The 16,113-nt window shown below is 33.2% G+C and overlaps 1 protein-coding gene across 1 annotated transcript; it reads left to right on the top strand.

Annotated features, from left to right (window-relative positions):
* The first annotated feature begins 1,827 nt into the window (after positions 1-1,827).
* Positions 1,828-11,936, top strand: LOC110096205 (coiled-coil domain-containing protein 97). Its single transcript, XM_020822018.2, has 2 exons — positions 1,828-2,568; positions 11,516-11,936. The coding sequence occupies exons 1-2, from the start codon at positions 1,915-1,917 to the stop codon at positions 11,759-11,761; spliced, it is 900 nt and encodes a 299-aa protein (XP_020677677.1). The 5' UTR covers positions 1,828-1,914; the 3' UTR covers positions 11,762-11,936.
* Positions 11,937-16,113: the final 4,177 nt, after the last annotated feature.

Below are 16,113 nucleotides of genomic sequence, written 5' to 3'. Positions count from 1 at the left end.
AAAATAAATCTGAAAATAAAAAAAAAAATAATTTAAATTAAATTAGGATTAGGGTAAAGGATTAATTTGGTTAAATTATGTAATTATAATAAAATATGAGATTTTAGAATTTTTATATGCTTTATGTCTTAAATTAGAGAGAGAGAGAGAGAGGGAGAAAGAGAACCTTTAAAAATATTGTGAGTAGATTAGAACATAATAAAAAGAATAGGAACAATTGATATTGTTTTAGAATTAAGAACTCTAAGTTGAAGGTTTAAGATCTTATTAATGTTATTTGAACCATTGAAGATTTCTGATAATTAAGCTGAGATGAGTATTGAGATATATAATGAAGCTTGAGGTTTGTAAAAATATTAAAGCTTGGAAACATTCAGGTGAGTAAACATGTTTTCTTTGTTATGATAAGTGCATCATTTCAATTTTTATTAAATTATTATTGCAAATTGGTTCATTATACTGCATTTCAATTAATTTTATGTTTCTTATCTTGCATATTAATTTATTCATCATATTACTATATAAGGTATATGATAAGGCTTAATATTATTGATATATAAGATGATATGATTGTTATATTGAGTTATTGTATGTGCATGCTGAATAGACGGAGCTCACCCCCTTATGGTACCAGCTGGGGACGCTGTACTCGTGCACGTTAAAATAGTAAATGATATGGAAAAGAAATTGGTAAAGGAGTACCTTTATGGTACTAGACAGTGTCTCATGTGACAGTTGTAATATATACGAAAAGAGAAAATTATGAATAATGATATGGACATGAAAATGAATTATGAAATGATATGAATATATGATTTATGTTTATGTTAATGTTATGTTTTAAATGAAATTGACATTTAGCATATTGTTCATTTTGCCTTGATACTGTAGTTTAAAATCGTGTTTTACTTACTGAGCTTTGGTTTATTGTTAGTTGTTAACATTTTTCTGGTAAGTTTAAGTTAATCAAATGAGTAGAAGGGGGGGGGGGGGGGGGAGTGTATCCGGGGGGGGGGGGGGGAATGTATACCGTAGGAGAGGAGCGCATGAAGAAATGTAACTTTATGAATATTAATGATTTTATGTTTATGTGTTTTTAAATTTTATTGTTTTAGTGGCTCTTTTAAATATTGGAGATTGATTTAGAAATGTGATAGTTTAGTCTATCGTCCGACCTATGTTCCCACCTCGCCTATGTGAGCTCACCGGGCCGAATCGTGACACTATATATATAAAATATGAACAATAATAATCTTTAAATCATCAGAGAGTGAAAAAGAACATAAAAAAACTCAACATGATGATGAGTATGAGTATTTAATCCAAAAAAAATGTAGAAATAATATAGTAATGATTTTATGGATCGAACTTCATAGTAAAGTATTTAATCCGATGGTATCAAGTTTGAAATCACTTCACTATAAAGATAATTGACATAACCTAACATATGAGATGCTCTATAAGCAACTATAAATTATATTATCCATATACAATCTTATGATATAAAACCAAGAAAAGAAAAAGAAATTCATTAACAAATTAATTATGAGAAGTAGATATGAAAAAATGGAAGGCTTATAATTCTTAATGGTATAAGGAACCATTATTCTGTGGAAGGAAAAATAATTCTGTGATCCATCCGAAAACCAATAAAAATACATTAAGTCACCCTTTTACTGTACAATAGCTCGGTACTATGGCATCGGATCGTAGAGTTGTATCCAGCATCCGCACAAAATAGCTTTTCTTGTGGAAGGCTTATAATTCTTAATGGTCACCGGTTCACCGGTGGTGCTCAGATTATTCGTAGTTCAATTAAGCCGCCCGGACCGAGCTCGATAGCTAATTAGGTCGAGGTTTCGCACTTCTCTCCTCAGAGGGACCTGGAGGAGAGCACTGGCTCTTACGAGCGCGATGGAGAGGTCTGCCATGGAGGGCATCGCTGAGCGGCTGGCTACAATGGACGGCCTCTATTTTCCCGGCGGCATTGTCAGCCCACCCCTTGACGCCTCCCAGCGCAAGGCGGCGCTCTTTGATCTTATATCCCGCGACGCCCCCATATTCCTCGAGCGCTACGGCGGCGAGCTTACAGCCAATGAACTCGGTGTTTTCGACGTGCTGCGTTCAGACTACGAGGTAGGTTGGCACGTCGATCGCCTTCGTCGGAGCCTGGTTCCGACGGAGTCTGACTCGCGGGCAAAGTCGGCGACTGTGAGGAACCGCCGGCGGGCTTACATGGAAAGATTAATCCGTGGGGGAGAGTACTTCTCCGAGGATTCTATGAGAGAGAGGGAGCCGTACCTTCACCACGAATACGTGGGTAGGTTCCAGGATCCGGTTGGGAGGGTCTCGTCCCGGCCGGGGGAGAAGTGGTCGGAAACTCTCATGCGCCGGTGCGAGGAGGCGATGCTGGTGAAGAAGATTAGAGGTGAGCAGCAGAGGTTGGGGGTGGCGAGGAAGGATTGGGTTGGAGGTGACGAAGGCGGGGAGGAGGAAGAGGAGGCGAGCGAAGATGATGAGAGTGAGGAGGAAAGGGATGAGATGAATATAGTTTTGAGCTCATCAAAGGTACATTAGACCTACAACTTGATTAATTGAATTACAATTCAGGATAGTTTATATGTTCTTCGTTATCCAGAAATATGATAAGAAGACAAACGTTTCTACAAGAGTAAAAGATACCTCACACTGCCTCCCCTATCATTTCTTATGGGTTAGGAGATCACTCACTTTCTCTAACCAAAAACTTTAGCTGACTTTATAAGCACTGAGGCTTCGTTTGGGATGACTTTCTTGAAGAAGCTTTTTAGTATAAAAAATATAATTTTTGAATTAAAAAGCAGCTTTTTAGTATAAAAAATCTAATTTTGAATTAAAAAGCTGCTTTATGAAACAATAAGAAAGCCATCCCAAACTAAGCGTGAGTAACAATTATAATGCAGTTTTCAAGATTCGGTCAAAATAGACAATTTCTACCATTCAGGTGAGAAAAAAAAAACAGTTTTCATAAGTTTGAACAATCCTTTTTCACTATCATTGTGGAGAAATTGACATAATTGAATTACAGAATATCTTTGTCAAAAGTATTTTTATGAACGGTGGCCCTCGAAATAAAGGTCCTTCCACTAATGGATAGATATGCTTCATTGGTCTCTTAGGTGGCAGTCTTTCTCTTCGTTGAACTTGTTTGAGAATCGTTGTAAGAAGCATGGTGATCTCTTGACGTAGCAAAAATTTATTGAGAACAATATGGCTCTACTATCTTCTATCATAAGAGTAGTAGTACAAAGCTTAGACTAGCATGCAACCTCACGTGGCCTTTCCAATGGGCACATGATCTATTTGCAAAGATGAAGGGGAAAAGCTTTTCTGAACATTGAAGTCTTGATATCCTTGACAAGGCTTTACTTTTGAAATGGCTTTTAATAAATAGCATCACTTTCCCATTAGCAAGAATTCCCAAAATTAATGTGCCATACATCTAAATGAACATTCCCACAAGTGATCTCATTAATGAGATGATATGTAATTGCAAATGTGAAGGTACACTATTGTGTCACCTTAGACTCCACCATCTCAATAATTGCGCGCCCGCACATACATACATACATACATGTATGCGCGCACCAACACACGCACACACATATATATTTGCGTGTCTACGCATGTGCGTAAGCACCCCACCATTGCTTTAACAACTAAGTTCTTCTATCCCTTGGGATCGAAGATGACTGAAACTATAGTCATCTTGACCTGTACTTTCAATATGAGCAAGCCCTCTTTGGCTTGCTCTTCCATTTGCCTTTTTCTCATCAAAATGTTTTTGGTGTCTATTTGATATACTCCATAAATCTCCATGGGTGGTCATCACCTATTTCCTTATTATTGCATTTTTTTATTGAGAAGTTTAGGATAAGTCTTCTAGCAATTTTGATTGTTGTGCCCCTTACATTTACACTGAAAATAGTAAAACATTTTAGTAAGTTTTTTTTCGGGCCTCTTTATATTTTCACTCAATATCTTTTTAGTTTGACATTCCTTTATTCCAGGCTTGGTCTTATTTTCTCCGTCAATTGCAATGATTTTGAAGTTAGTTTTTACAGATAAATTCATTGGGAAAATTTTCAATTCTCCATTGATCCTGACATGCAACCTCATAGCATATTTCATGAAAGTTGATCTCTCTAAGGAAGAGATATCCAATGAAAAGTTTTCTTATGAACTCCGCAGTATAATCATTTATTGACTACTTATCTTTTTGTCCCAGACTCCCAGTTATCATTGATTTATTTATTATTTTCATGGTAGATAAGACAAAACTAAGCCTTCTCTAATCCTTTAATTGTGGCATTGTCATTCTAGATGCAGAATTGCAGATCATATAACTCTTTGACTTTTAGTTTCACCACATCATTGCTATGCGGACATTTTGAGATATACAAGGATAATCTTCTGTGCAAGACTGCCTTTAGAAAGAAAAGCATGTCATTGTTATCAACGAAATAATTTGCTTAGTCATTGTTTTGAACTCAGACTACTAAGCTGGAAGAGATGTTAAAGAAGTTGGAGCTAGACGTGCTGGAAAATCTTTCTAAGTTCGAAAAATAATTGATATTAGCAAATTTGTCAGTTTTACCGAGTACAAAGAAGATGTCATGAATAAGTACCAAAAAGTGATCACATTTTGTTTGGATGTATTACTAGATTAGAGTGCAATTAACTATGCGTGGTGGAATGTTAGCTTCTATTATAACACTAAAAACTATTTGAACAAGAAAGAAGTAGGAGATGAAGATTTTGATAGAGTAGATAGTAAACAATCCCCAAAGAGTGATTCTTGACTTGTATTTTTCTAATCTTTACTTTGAATATATACATATATACATTTTTCTTAATTGAATGAGTTTTTTTTTTAATATTTTTGCCCTTTAATTTACTTTGAATTCAATAGCCAACTGATTAACTTAATGAAATTCATATTACTTGTTGAAATGTCGATTATATTGACTTTTGATTTATAACTAATTCTCAAGTTTGTCAACATATTTAATGTATTAAATGATAAGAATATATGGTCAAGACTTATCTTGCTTATTTCTGGTAAATCTTTTTATTAAGTCGTCAACTTGGATGGGATTCATTATGCCAGAGCTTTCGTCTTCATAGAAATAATCATTTAGATTCATCTATTAGAATAGACTTTAATGCTACTCAATGCAGATTTTTGTTACAAAGTTGGGAGTTTGAGCTCCAGGACTTAAATTTTTATCCTTGACGCTTTTTAGATTTAAGCAGATTGTGTGAATCGTATGCTTGAATCAATTTTATCACATGTAATCATTCAATGAAATATATGAGAAATATTGGATCAAATGATTAAATATTGAGTTTCTTGAGTATAATTTATTGTCAATTTCATGTTCCTTGGGTGTTATTGAGTGTTCAGTATCAATTTGTGAATGATGAATTCCTGATGAATTATCACATAATCAATGCTGATTTACAGTTCTCTAAGTAATGATTTCTGAACCTGACTACTGAATTTAAGACCAACAATCAAATTCAAATTTGTAAGATCAAATACAAGTATAATTAAACAATTGCTGAACACTATAACAAATTATGCAGCGAGAAATTAGTGAGTTCTTTGAACATTATCAATTTTAAAAGACATGTTTACGTTGTAACGATGATATTCCAATAGAGGTGTGGAAATGCTTAGGAGATGAAGGAATTTCTTGGCTTACTAAACTTTTTAATATTATTTTGAAGATTAAAAAGATGTTAGATGAGTGGAAAATGAATGTGTTGTTTCTTATTTTTAAGAATAAAGGTGATGCATTAAATTGTGCGAATTATAGAGGAATTAAGTTAATGTGTCATACTTTAAAACTATGGGAGAGAGTTATGGAGCAAAGGCTACGGCGTGATACTAATGTTTTTCAAAATCAATTTGGATTTATGTTGGCGTGATACATTTATTGAGAGGTTCGATAGAAGTATAGAGATAATAAGGAGGATCTACGTATAATATTTATTGAATGGAGAGTTCTAGAAAAGAAAGTGGTAATAATGCTTATATTTAAGTCATTAGGATATATATGCCTGAGTTGTTACTTGTGTTCAAACATAAGGTGGTTTTATCAAGTATTTTCCTATTTCAGTTGGATTACATCAAGGATCAACCTTAAGCCCATATCTTTTTGCTTTAGTCATGGATGTTCTCACTAGTCATTTGTAAGAGTTTGTACTTTGGTGTATGTTTTTTGCTGATGATATTCTTGTTGTTGATAAGACTAGAGAGGGAGTTGAAGGTAAACTTGAATTATGGAGGTCAACCTTAGAGTCTAAAAGTTTTCGTTTGAGTAGATCTAAAACAAAATATATGGAGTGTAATTTAAGTAGTAATAGATCTAGTGGGGGGGGGATTGTGACTTTGGGCGATCAAGTCTATAATAAGAGTACACTTTTTAGATATCTTGGGTCTATTGTTCAGAGTGATGGTGAAATAGATGAGGGTATTATTAGTAGAATTCAGGTTGGATGGTTGAAGTGGAGGAATGCATTGTGCTTGTTGTGTGATAAAAATGTTCCCCTCAAACTTAAGGGAAAATTCTATAAGATGGTGGTGAGACCTACAATGCTTTATGGCGCATAATGTTGGCCATTAAAAGAGAAGCATAATATTAAGTTAAGTGTTGCAGAGATGAGGATGCTAAGGTGGATGAGTGGTTTTACTCTTAGAGACAAGATACAAAATGAGCCTATACATGAAAAGGTTGGAGTAGCTCTAGTGGAAGATAAGATTAAAGAGAGTTGCCTTTGTTAAGAAAGGTAAGGGAAGGCCTAAAAGACTTTGTTAGAAATATTAGAAATAACTTTTCTTTAGTATATTTAAATGAAAATTTGACTCTCAATAGGACACAATGGAGAAAAAGCATTCATGTAGCCCACCTAATGTAGTGGGATAAAAGCTTGATGTTGTTGTTGTTGTATAGAAATTATACAAAAAAGTGTCTTAGTGCTTGCTACTAAAAATTGCAAATGAAATATAACTTTGTAGAGTGTTTCCATTTTCAACATTTTCTACTTATGATGCACTTCTTGCTAATTGGGTAACTCATGCATGTGTTATTTCTTTTCTTTGTCCTCCTTTTCTTTTTGCCATGAAGATTTAGATAATCTTCTGTGTCCTAGCCATAACCCTTCTGAAAAATGCTGCACTTTGTTGGATTTTGAGTATGTGGTTGAGTTTATAATAGAGGCGATTGATGAAGATACTCTTTTTTTTTTTAAATCGTGATCACTAACTCGGCATAGATACTTGTAATGAAATATGAGTGAGATATCTAATGACTACAAGTAGCTTGTCTTTTGGTAGTAGATGCGTTAGTGAACTTGCGTTCAATTAATCCAGCAAAATGATCACGCAGTGGGTCGTTATGGCTCCAATTTTAGCCAAATTGAAGGAGCCTAGGCTTCTAATTGGTTGATATTGTTGTCGTTATGAGTTTGTATATTTAAAATGCTGGCTTTTTTATGTCTCCACATGATTGCATTCTTCTACATTTATATGATTGTTGATAAGTTCTAAATATTTCCACGAATGTCTTTGGCTGCTTCTATCCGAGCACATATCAGAATGGTTCTTCTCTAAGTCATTGAGTTAACATTTTTAGAGTGATTGTAGGTTCCAAATATTTAACATTTAACATCTTGTGCCGGAAATGAGTGATACATTTTCTTAGTGGCTCTTCGGGTTCATATTTGATCTCCAAGAGAACTAGTGTGTTCTTTAATGGCTTTTTTTCACTAGTGAATTATGTAATATATAATCATTTGAAAGTGACAAAATTTATGACACTTTCTAGTTTCTTGCAAAAGTTTCAAGAACCATGTCAGAGGTGTTAGCTAACATTTTATGGCATTGTTAATATTTAATAAGAAAGTTGTCAACTCAAAGTATGCTATGTGGTCAATCGGATTTGACTTTCCCTTAAACGAATCCCAGTGTAGAATCTTAAACTTTGCTGGGAGTTGTATATTGACTATATCTTTAGAGAATGTATTCGTTGATTGAAGGTATCGCTTCTCATCTCTTCGAGGTGGAGTAGATGTTTCACAGCTATCTGAATAGTAGATCTCATCTATCGATGGAATTGAGGTTAATGCTATTACACTTTGAGGTAGTTTTTGTATAATCGAGTTTGAGGATACTTCTGGAATTTCTATTATTGGAGTAATTCTAGGAATTCGCTTTTGCACTTCTTCAATCATCTTTTTAACCCTTTCTTTCACCTTTTTTTTTGTTTCTTTTTTGGTGACAAAGTATTAATTTTCTAATATTTATTGAATCCTCTCTGTTTTGTTGCTTTGCTCCTTAAAGTGCTTGAATTATGGATCTTAGGATAAGTTCACACTCACCACACCTTAAAGATGTTGCATCCAAATAGAACAAAAAAGTAGAGAGAAATAACATCTATAGTGACAAATTCTAGGATTTCACTAGATAGGGGAAAATATAAACTTGAATTCAATTTACTATGTATCTGGCTTTCCCCTGACCTCCTATTTATAGGCTCAAGCTAGGTTTGATCACTACATGAAATGTTATATTTAGGCTATACAAAATAAGAAAATGCATAGTCAGTCTTTAACAATTGCTTGTTATAAAATATATGAGGCGTGCTGTCTAAATTACATAAAATTCACAAGTTGATGTTTGGTTGAAAGTTGAAACCACTAATAGTTGAAGTCATCGACTAGCTTAAACAAATGCCAGTGAGTAGTTTTTGAGCATGAGCGAATAGGCTTATTTGAACCTTAAGGTGAGTTCAATGTGAATCCCTCGAAATTCATGTTGAACATGACAAGATAGTAGTGAACTTGGCAAGTTTGTGCTAAACCTTGTAAGTTCGTGTTGGATCTAGTGAGTTTGTACTAGATTTGGAGAATTCACGTTGGGCCTAACAGATTCAAGCACTTCAAGAGTGAAGAGCAGCAAAGGGTACAAATTTCAGGAAATAATAATGATATCATGCACAATGAATGCAAAGTAATTCTCCATATAAAAATGAGATTTTCTCAAATCTCTAACTTTCTATCACATTATGCCATGATGGTAGATTCTGTACATATTAGATTTTAATTATCAAATCACAACTTTCTTATCAGGTAAGCAGGATTTAAGCATGATTTAGCTTTAGCTTTAATCCAGCCAAAAAGTAAAAATGATAATTTTAAATCCTGAATAAAATTAAATCTAGTTCCTTCTTCAATGGATTTGAGCATGATTTAAGCATAATTTAGCCTAGATTCTACCAAACAATAAAAATGGCAACTTTAAATCCTATAAAAATTTAAGTTCTATTATTTCGTTGGTGGATTTGAGCAAGACTTGAGCATGATTTAAATGAAATCCTACAAAACAACAAAAATGACGACTATAAATCCTACATAAATTTATCCTATTATTCCTTCGATTTTTTAGTAGGATTTAAGCACGATTTAGCCTAAATCCTACCGAAGAGCAAAAATGACAACTTTAAATACCACAGAAACTTAATTTGTATTCATTCTCCATTTTGCTTTAACAAAATTTGGCTGAAGAATCGTGCGAAAGGGAAGAAAGATCGTTACCTTCGCTCCAAACTCTTATCGTGACTTCAGATCCGATAGGAACGTTGTTGTCGAAGGAGACAAAGAAGCTTCCTTGAGAGACTCTTTGAAAACTTTACTTCACACAAAGTTGAAGTTGTAACGAAGTAACCTTGGGTACTCATTTGTTGGAGATGGGCTCGATGTTGAGGTGTTGCACTGCTGCTTGCATGTTGTAGACGAACTCGATGTGGAGACATTGCTAAGAATCAACAAAGAAGTCTAGCACAATCTCTCTATCTTAAGACCTTAAGTGTTCGTCGCATGCGTGTGGGTGGGGAAGGTAGGATAATATGTAAAAATAAAACTTAAATTATACTCAAGTGTTTGAGGAGGCACCTCGAGGTGTATATTAAAAAAAAGGCATCTCGAGGTGTATGTTTCATTTGAAAAAAGCGTAAGCCTCACCAAAATTGATGGGGCTTAAGTCTCAAGGTTCCCATCCTGTGCCTTGAATCGATGCGCGCCTCAAGGCGCATGCCTTGATCGCCTTTTAAGCCATGATTGTTGCCAATATATCATTTCTAAGCCTATATTCTTTGATCCTCAATATCACTCTTGAATTTAATTCTCTTATATGATCACCATTATGTACTTCTTCTTTGTTCTGATGTACTTTAACTAAAATAAATGTTTTTTTCAATTATTTGAGATTTATTAGTATTTTTTGATTCAATTAAAAATTTGTTAACCAAAATTTTCAAATATCTTTCATAACTTTGAATCATAATAGAAATCTCATCTAAACTTAAAGCATCATTTTTATATAGCTTCTTTAGGGCAAACCCAACGTTTGCTTTTTTGGATCATTTTTATGTTGTACTCGTGATTTTATTAATTAGGCTCTTCCATACAACTTATTATGATCTTTTATAAATATTTCTTACTCTTTTTGTCTAATAATATCTGATGGTAAGATAACCATTTTCATGTGATGTTTTCATTCTCAATTAATATCATATTGTCATCACTTTCTTCATATTTAATTTAATTGATCTTTCTAAATTTTTTATTTCTTTCCATATATATATATATATATCCTTTATTATTGTTGCCAAAGTTTTATATGAATCATTAAAACTTATATCTTTTGTTTTCCTTGCTATTTTATTTTCATGGCTTTAGCTTCTTTTTGTAAATCAGTAGTCCTTATTTCTTTCCGATCTTTAAAAGTATATTTTTTTGCATTTTGTAATTTTTTATTTCTTCTCACTCCACTGCTTACAATTTTTTAGTTAAATTGGAGCTTCATTTTATTATTTCTATCTTACTGTTCACTCTCGATTTTTGGATTCTGCAAAAATGAGTTAATTTGTCATCATAATTGTGATTGGTTGCCCAGGCACGGCAGTTTTCATTTTAAATTTTCTCGGCAGTTTTCATTATAAATTTTTCTTCTGTCGCTGTTGTTGGCTGTTGAGTGTCGTCACGTGCTCTTAATTTGGTTTATCCTAGTCTTTTTGCTTGTATTGGAGTGATATTTGTAATGGTTTACCTTTTCTTCTGTCTTGTTTTGTCACTTTAAATCTATTTCTTCTGTTTGTACCCTCTGATCTTCATTGTGACTAGTAAAACGAATGAGAATGTTTATTTAGAGATGTATGTATGTCATAAAGAAAGAAGATGTTGTCTTAACATTAGTAACATATACTTGATATATATTACCTTGTATTCATAATCTCATTTTGCAAGCATTAAATTCATCACTTAATTCTGCAACCTAATATGTCTCTAAGATTTCGAAAGCTTAAAACTTGCATGCTTAGCTTATGTTTCCAACCTTGAACCATCATGTCTAATAATGTCTTTTATTCGTAGTACTGCATCACACATTATTCGGGACTCCTTTAAATTGCAGGCCCCAGAGGATGACACAAATGCTAATGATCAAGAGCCAGCAGAAACCCCAACAAATGTATTATCTACAGAGGAGATGCAGGATCAAATGGACCAGTTCACATGCGTAATGCAGCAGAAATTTCTTGCAGGAGAGGATACTGAACATTTAGATTATTCTGCTATTGATAATGATGAGGGGCTTGATGATCATTGGATTAAGGAAGCCAACCACGATGCTGAGGAGAAGTACTTTGATGAGGATTAGCCTGGACATTTTTCTACTATATTCAGCTAGCATGGATGGAAGCAGTCCATGCTTTCCTGTTGTACATATATCAGGTTTAATATTATTTCACCTATAGTTTTCTTCTTTAAACTTGTAATTTAGTAAAGCGTCCTAGGCACTCTTTTTTTTTTTTATCAGGTTTAATATTATTTCACAGTTAAGTGTGGCAGAGATGAGGATGCTCAGGTGGATGAGTGGCTTTACCCTTAGAGATAGGATACGAAATGAGCATATACGTGAAAAGGTTGGAGTAGCTCCAGTAGAAGATAAGATTAGAGAGGGTCGCCTTAGATGGTTTGGTCACATAAAACGGCGGCCTTCCAATGACCCGGTTAGGAGAGTAGAGGTATTAGGTTTGACTTATGTTAAGAAAGGTAGAGGCAGACCTAAAAAAGACTTGATTAGAAAATATTAGGAATGACATTTCTTTATTAGATTTAAACGAGAATTTGACCTTTAATAAGACACAATGGAGAAAAAGGATTCATGTAGCTGACCCCACGTAGTGGGATAAAGGCTTGATGTTGTTGTTGTTGTTGTTTTTATTTGTATTTGTTTTATTTTCAGATTTTACTAATTATAGAGATGTCCAACTTATTAGTTATATAATGAAATTATGAGAGAGAGTAATGAAACATAGGCTTTAAATTTTTGTTGTTGTTGTTTAGAATTTAGGGTTCTAGTTTCATGCTAGGAAGATCTATACTAGAAGGGATTTTTGTGTTAATGAAGGTATGAACAACTATTGAGTAAAGAAAATATCTTGACATTGTTTTTATTGATTGTATGAAGGAATATGATGAGTGCTATGATAATTGATTTAATTCGAAACAAGAAAGATAGATGTTTATGATAGTTGTATTAAAGTTATTCAAGATATATATGATGGATTGCTAAGTAGTATTTAAATGTTTGTGGAGTGACCAAAGAATTTTCAATTATAATGGGATTGTATTAATGATTGACTATGAGTCGACATCTTTTAACTTGATCATGGATATACAAACTGTATAAAATGAGCTTGAAGTCGAGCTCGTTTAATTACCTCATAATGAGTTTGAAGTCGAGCTCGTTTAATGAGCTCAAACTCAACTTGCTGTATGAAATTCAAACTTGAGCTTGGCTCGATTACTTGATTCAAGCTCGATTTCGTCTGAAACGCCGGTAATAGGAAGGGGAAGAAGAAGAAGACGACTATGTTGCTGTTGATGCGATAGAATCGGGAAGAATGCTTGCATTTTTTCCCAGACCTTAGCATTAATTAATTGGAACTGAATGTCTGCAGCTTTTTTTTTCTTTTCCAGCTAGTATTTATTATGTTGCAGCTTTAACGATAATTTTTTTAAAATATTCAAATTCAATAAAAATAAATATATTTTAAAAATCCTAATAGTCATTAGAGCCTGCTCAAGAGTCTAGCCTCATCTAGCTAGAACTTGAGCTCGTTTAACAAATGAGATCGAGATTGTAGCTCGATGAGCTCGGCTCACGAGCTCCTTACCGGGTTGAGTTCGAGCTGCCAGCTCGGCTCACTTACACCCGTATATGATATATAGCTTAAGTGTATAGAATATTAATAATTATTAATTAATGTTATTAGATCATAAAGTAATATTTAAGTGTATAGATTTTAAGTATCTTAGATCTATTATATAAATAATAAAAATATTGATGAGAATATAACTTTTAGTTGCGTTGTTAAAATGGAGAAATTCCTCATACATATTATACTTTAAGAGGATATCATGTAGACATAAAAGGTAAATTTTATAAAATTTTGGTTAAGGTGACAATAACCTTAAGATAGATGATAATTTAAAATAAATAAAAGTCATTTAAAATAATTTGGGTGCAACTAAGACAAGCTATTTCATGAACTAGCTTTCTCTCAACTCAATAAGGGGCTCACATCTTAAATTCGATGAGCTAACGAATAGAGCTTAATGAATATATATTATGCTTAAGATTATTTAATTTCGAAGTTATTAAATTGATTTCTCATTTCCACCTAAATTAGAAATTAAAAGTTCTAGTTCTCAACTCTGTCTTAATTAATTTACCATTTTACACAATTTTTTTTTTTAAATCATTTTATGATTGCAACAATATAGTTTTGCATGATCTTAGTTCTTTCACATATAAACATGCTCATGAATTTGCTCAAACATTCATTGCACATCATGGTATATCCCATTTTCTAAATCTTATATCTTTATTTGATGGCTGCTGACCATCTCCAAGTTGTAGTGCATGTTTCCTTAGGGCTGCAAACAAATCGACCCGAGCCGAATATGCGAGTGTTCATGTTTGAGTTCGTTTATTATTAGCTTGTTCAACTTCGGTTCGTGTTTGATTCAAGCTTTATTGTTTGTGTTCATGTTTGGTTCGTTTAAATTAATAGTGTTCATGTTCGGTTCATTTAGTGCTTATCGAGGTTTAAACAAACAAGCCTTAACGAGCTATATTCGTGAACATATTTAGAAAAAATTTTACACTATCAAACAAGTACGTTCATGAACAAATCTAATGAGTATTCTTGAGCTATCAAATGAGCAGGATTATGAATATATACATAACTAGTATTTTCGAGCTACCAAATGGCCTCGTTCATGAACAAATGATCTATATGATTCATCTTATATTTGTTCATTAACATCTTAAACAAATAATCTAGCAAACATTGACAAATGTGAAATGTCTATTGTTCATGAACAAATTCATTCTATTGAATGTATAAAATAAAATCAAATTAAATTTAAAATAAAATCAATTGTCTATTTAAAATGAAAATATTATTAATCTATATGAATATATTTATCAAGTTTATTCACGAGTTCTAAATCAAACATGAGTCGAGCTTATATCGAGCTTCTTATCGAGCTTGTTCACGAGCTTATTCACGAGCTTGTTTGACGAGCTACTCGTTGTTCGGTTTGATTAAAGTTCGTTCGTGATCGTTTAATTAACTAAACAAACAAACTTGAACAATATTTTAAATACTCGATTCTAAAATAAACAAGCTTGAACACTAATGCGTTTGACTCATTTATGTTCGCGAACAACATCATTTGAAGTTCGTGAACAAGCTCGACATTAAGCTCGATAAGAAGCTCAATTCGTTTTCTATTTTGAACTTGTGAATAAGCTTGATAAAAATAATTAATATTTGATTATAGAATTAATAAATGTAAATAATATAAATAAAGCTCGACATTAAGTTCGCAAACATGCTCGATGTAATCATTTGTTAGGAAGCTTGATAAAGCTCGTTTTTTAAGTTAATGAACATCTAAAAGTAGAGCTCGTTTATAACTCGTTCATATTTGTTTGTTTAAAGCTCGATAAGCACTAAACAAACGAACATGAACTGAACATGAACCGAACATGAGCACTCATTAATTTAAATGAACCAAATATGAACACAAACACAACAATAATAGCTCAAAAACAACAGATGACCAAACGCTGAACAACATTGTATTAATCATGAACACAAAACATGAACACTCAAACTCGGCTACGGCAACTTATTTGTTTGCAGCCCTATCTTGCTATAATATTTCAATGATGAAATAGATGCTAAAAATTGCAAGAAGATTGCTTCCAACTTCACTCTTAAGGTCACCAACTTTCTTCTCTCTTTCTCTCTCCAATTTTAAAGATTAGTGGTTCTGCTTTAATTAGTTGGTTTAAGTTTTTTCATGCAAAATGAGTTTCATCGTTTGATGTACGCAAGGTTTCAATTTGGGACGGCTTTCTTACTGGCTTCTTAAAGCAATTTTTTTAGTACAAAATTACTTTAAGAATATATTATATAAATAATAAATTGTTTGTAGTCATATATCTCAATTTCATGTTCTTCATATATTATGCAACTTTGATTTCTGTGGCCAACCACAAGCCAGAGGACATGAGAGGTCATAGTAGAAATTGTTTTTAGACAAAATCAAATAAAAATAAATAATGAAAACATTTGTAATATGATTGTTGCTGAAATCAAATCTCAGTAGTCTTTACTGCTGAAATATTCAATTTGTTGCTTAATTACTATTTCTTATAGTTATTTACTGTTTATATCCATATTAATCACGTTTGTAAAACTATATAATTTGCATTTCCTAATGTTCTTCATACATATGGATTAATTGTCTGCTCGGGACGTCTCGAACGTCGTCTGGGAGAAACTAATCAGAATGCGCCACCGCACCAACTTCGTGTTGTTACTGTGGCTCTGGCAAAGTGACATCTCTTTTTGCCTGCCACACCTACGCAAGAAGCCCTTATAATTAACCTTCTCTTTTACCAATCTTCGATGCTCGGTGAATTACCTG

The sequence above is a fragment of the Dendrobium catenatum genome, unplaced genomic scaffold, assembly GCF_001605985.2.
Source record: "Dendrobium catenatum unplaced genomic scaffold, ASM160598v2 fragScaff_scaffold_156, whole genome shotgun sequence".
In the NCBI taxonomy this organism is placed as follows: Eukaryota; Viridiplantae; Streptophyta; class Magnoliopsida; order Asparagales; family Orchidaceae; genus Dendrobium; species Dendrobium catenatum.
This window is presented reverse-complemented; position numbering and strand designations above follow the sequence as displayed.